This window comes from Mus caroli, chromosome 8 (genome assembly GCF_900094665.2).
Source record: "Mus caroli chromosome 8, CAROLI_EIJ_v1.1, whole genome shotgun sequence".
In the NCBI taxonomy this organism is placed as follows: domain Eukaryota; kingdom Metazoa; phylum Chordata; class Mammalia; order Rodentia; family Muridae; genus Mus; species Mus caroli.
Window position 1 is genome coordinate 17,677,085 of NC_034577.1, and position 1,466 is coordinate 17,678,550.

Genomic DNA, 1,466 nt, shown 5'->3' on the forward strand with positions numbered 1-1,466 from the left:
GGGACCTGTTCTGGGGGGCTCCCTTAGAAGGGCTGTAAGAACTCATCAAACTGGCAGCAGACCTCCACATGATAAGCTTGTGCTGCTTGGCGGACATTGCCCCATGAGGTAATGGGAGAGAGCAGGACATGGCACGTGCGCGCCTGTGCCACTCACTAGGACCACTGTTCACATAAGGAATGATGGCCCCTGTCTGTCCTTGCCCCTCCCTAAAGGCCTAAGCCATGGTTTATGTTCACCTCCCATTCTGGATAAATGGACACAGAGCAGGTGAGTAGNGCAGACGCATATGGATAGAAGGGTTGCCTGCCTCTGTCCTTAGGCATGGAGAGGCACAATAGTCAGACCGAGCTTCCATCCATTCCAAGGAGCAGAGTGGGATGGAGGAGGGCTGAGGCAGCGCTGCGCGTGCCCAAGCCAATGGTTGACGAAGCCCTGCCGGCCGTGCTCCCCAGTCCAAGCCCCACTGACATTCCCCATAGATGACAGCAGGGAAAGGCTTCTTCTTGGCTCCAGGGGACAGGAAGCCATGGCCTCTCCTCCTGGTGCCTCTGCTGGAGCCCTGTTCTTCTCAAATGTTGTCCTGACGACTTGACCATCTCTCCTCTTCCCCTCTCTTTCCAGATCATTCGCAAAGTCGTCCGGCAGGTAGACTCGTCTGGTGCCATCGACACCCAGCAGCACGAGGAGGTGATTGTCGAGGGACCCCTGGCAGACCCTGGGGATCTGGACACGGATATTGAGTCCTTTATGAAACTTACTAAGGTACCGAGGCACTGCAGGCCCCTGGAGGCCGCAGCAAGTTCACCTCTGCCTCACCTCTACTTTGCTCCAGGTTGCAATGCTGCCCCNGGCTACCTTTCTGGCAGACAGATGGTGTTCCCACTTCCTCCTCCTCCTCCTCTCTGTCCTGACCCTTCTCACTTCCTGCCCNAGCTTGCTCATCTGCCTCTGTGATTTCCTACTTTCTGTCTCTGATGCTGTCTCCAGGTGGAGCTAAGAGGGAGTGGACTCCAGCCGGACCTGATAGAGGGCAGGAAGGGGGCTCAAATAGTGAAGCGGGCCAGCCTGAAAAGGGGCAAGCAGTGACCTCTCCTCAAGTAGCCCCTTGGGAGGTAACAGTGGCTTTCTCGTCCTTGCTGGCATGGTCCTTGATGAGGTAGCTGCTTGCTGCTCCCCACCCACCCCATCCTTGCACTACTAGCTCAGTTTAGAGTTATAAGCAGACTCTCAGAATCCNGCTCCTCAAACCAGCCACTGTCTCTGCCCCTCCACATCCTCTTCNGGCCGGTGCCTCTCCGTTGACACCAATCTGCTGGAGAGTACACAAAANCAGGGGCTTGGGTTTATTTTGCTTGTTTATATTTTCCTTTGTCTTTTTTGGCTGTGTTAGGGGGGTGGAACCAGAGATAGGCATTCCGAGCCACACCTTCAGTCCCTATGCAATTTAGTTATAAACAGAGTCT

The 1,466-nt window shown here is 55.1% G+C and overlaps 1 protein-coding gene across 2 annotated transcripts in view; it reads left to right on the forward strand.

Annotated features, from left to right (window-relative positions):
• Positions 1-1,466, forward strand: part of LOC115031754 (ankyrin-1-like) — an 11,953-nt gene that overhangs the window by 1,553 nt on the left and 8,934 nt on the right. The window contains exons 3-4 of one of the 2 annotated variants that reach the window (XM_029480744.1): positions 625-765; positions 991-1,115. In XM_029480744.1, the coding sequence (XP_029336604.1) occupies positions 625-765; positions 991-1,089 (240 nt within the window). In that variant the 3' untranslated portion in view covers positions 1,090-1,115. The remainder of the gene's footprint in view (positions 1-624; positions 766-990; positions 1,116-1,466) is intronic. The other variant, XM_029480745.1, reaches the window with a different exon arrangement.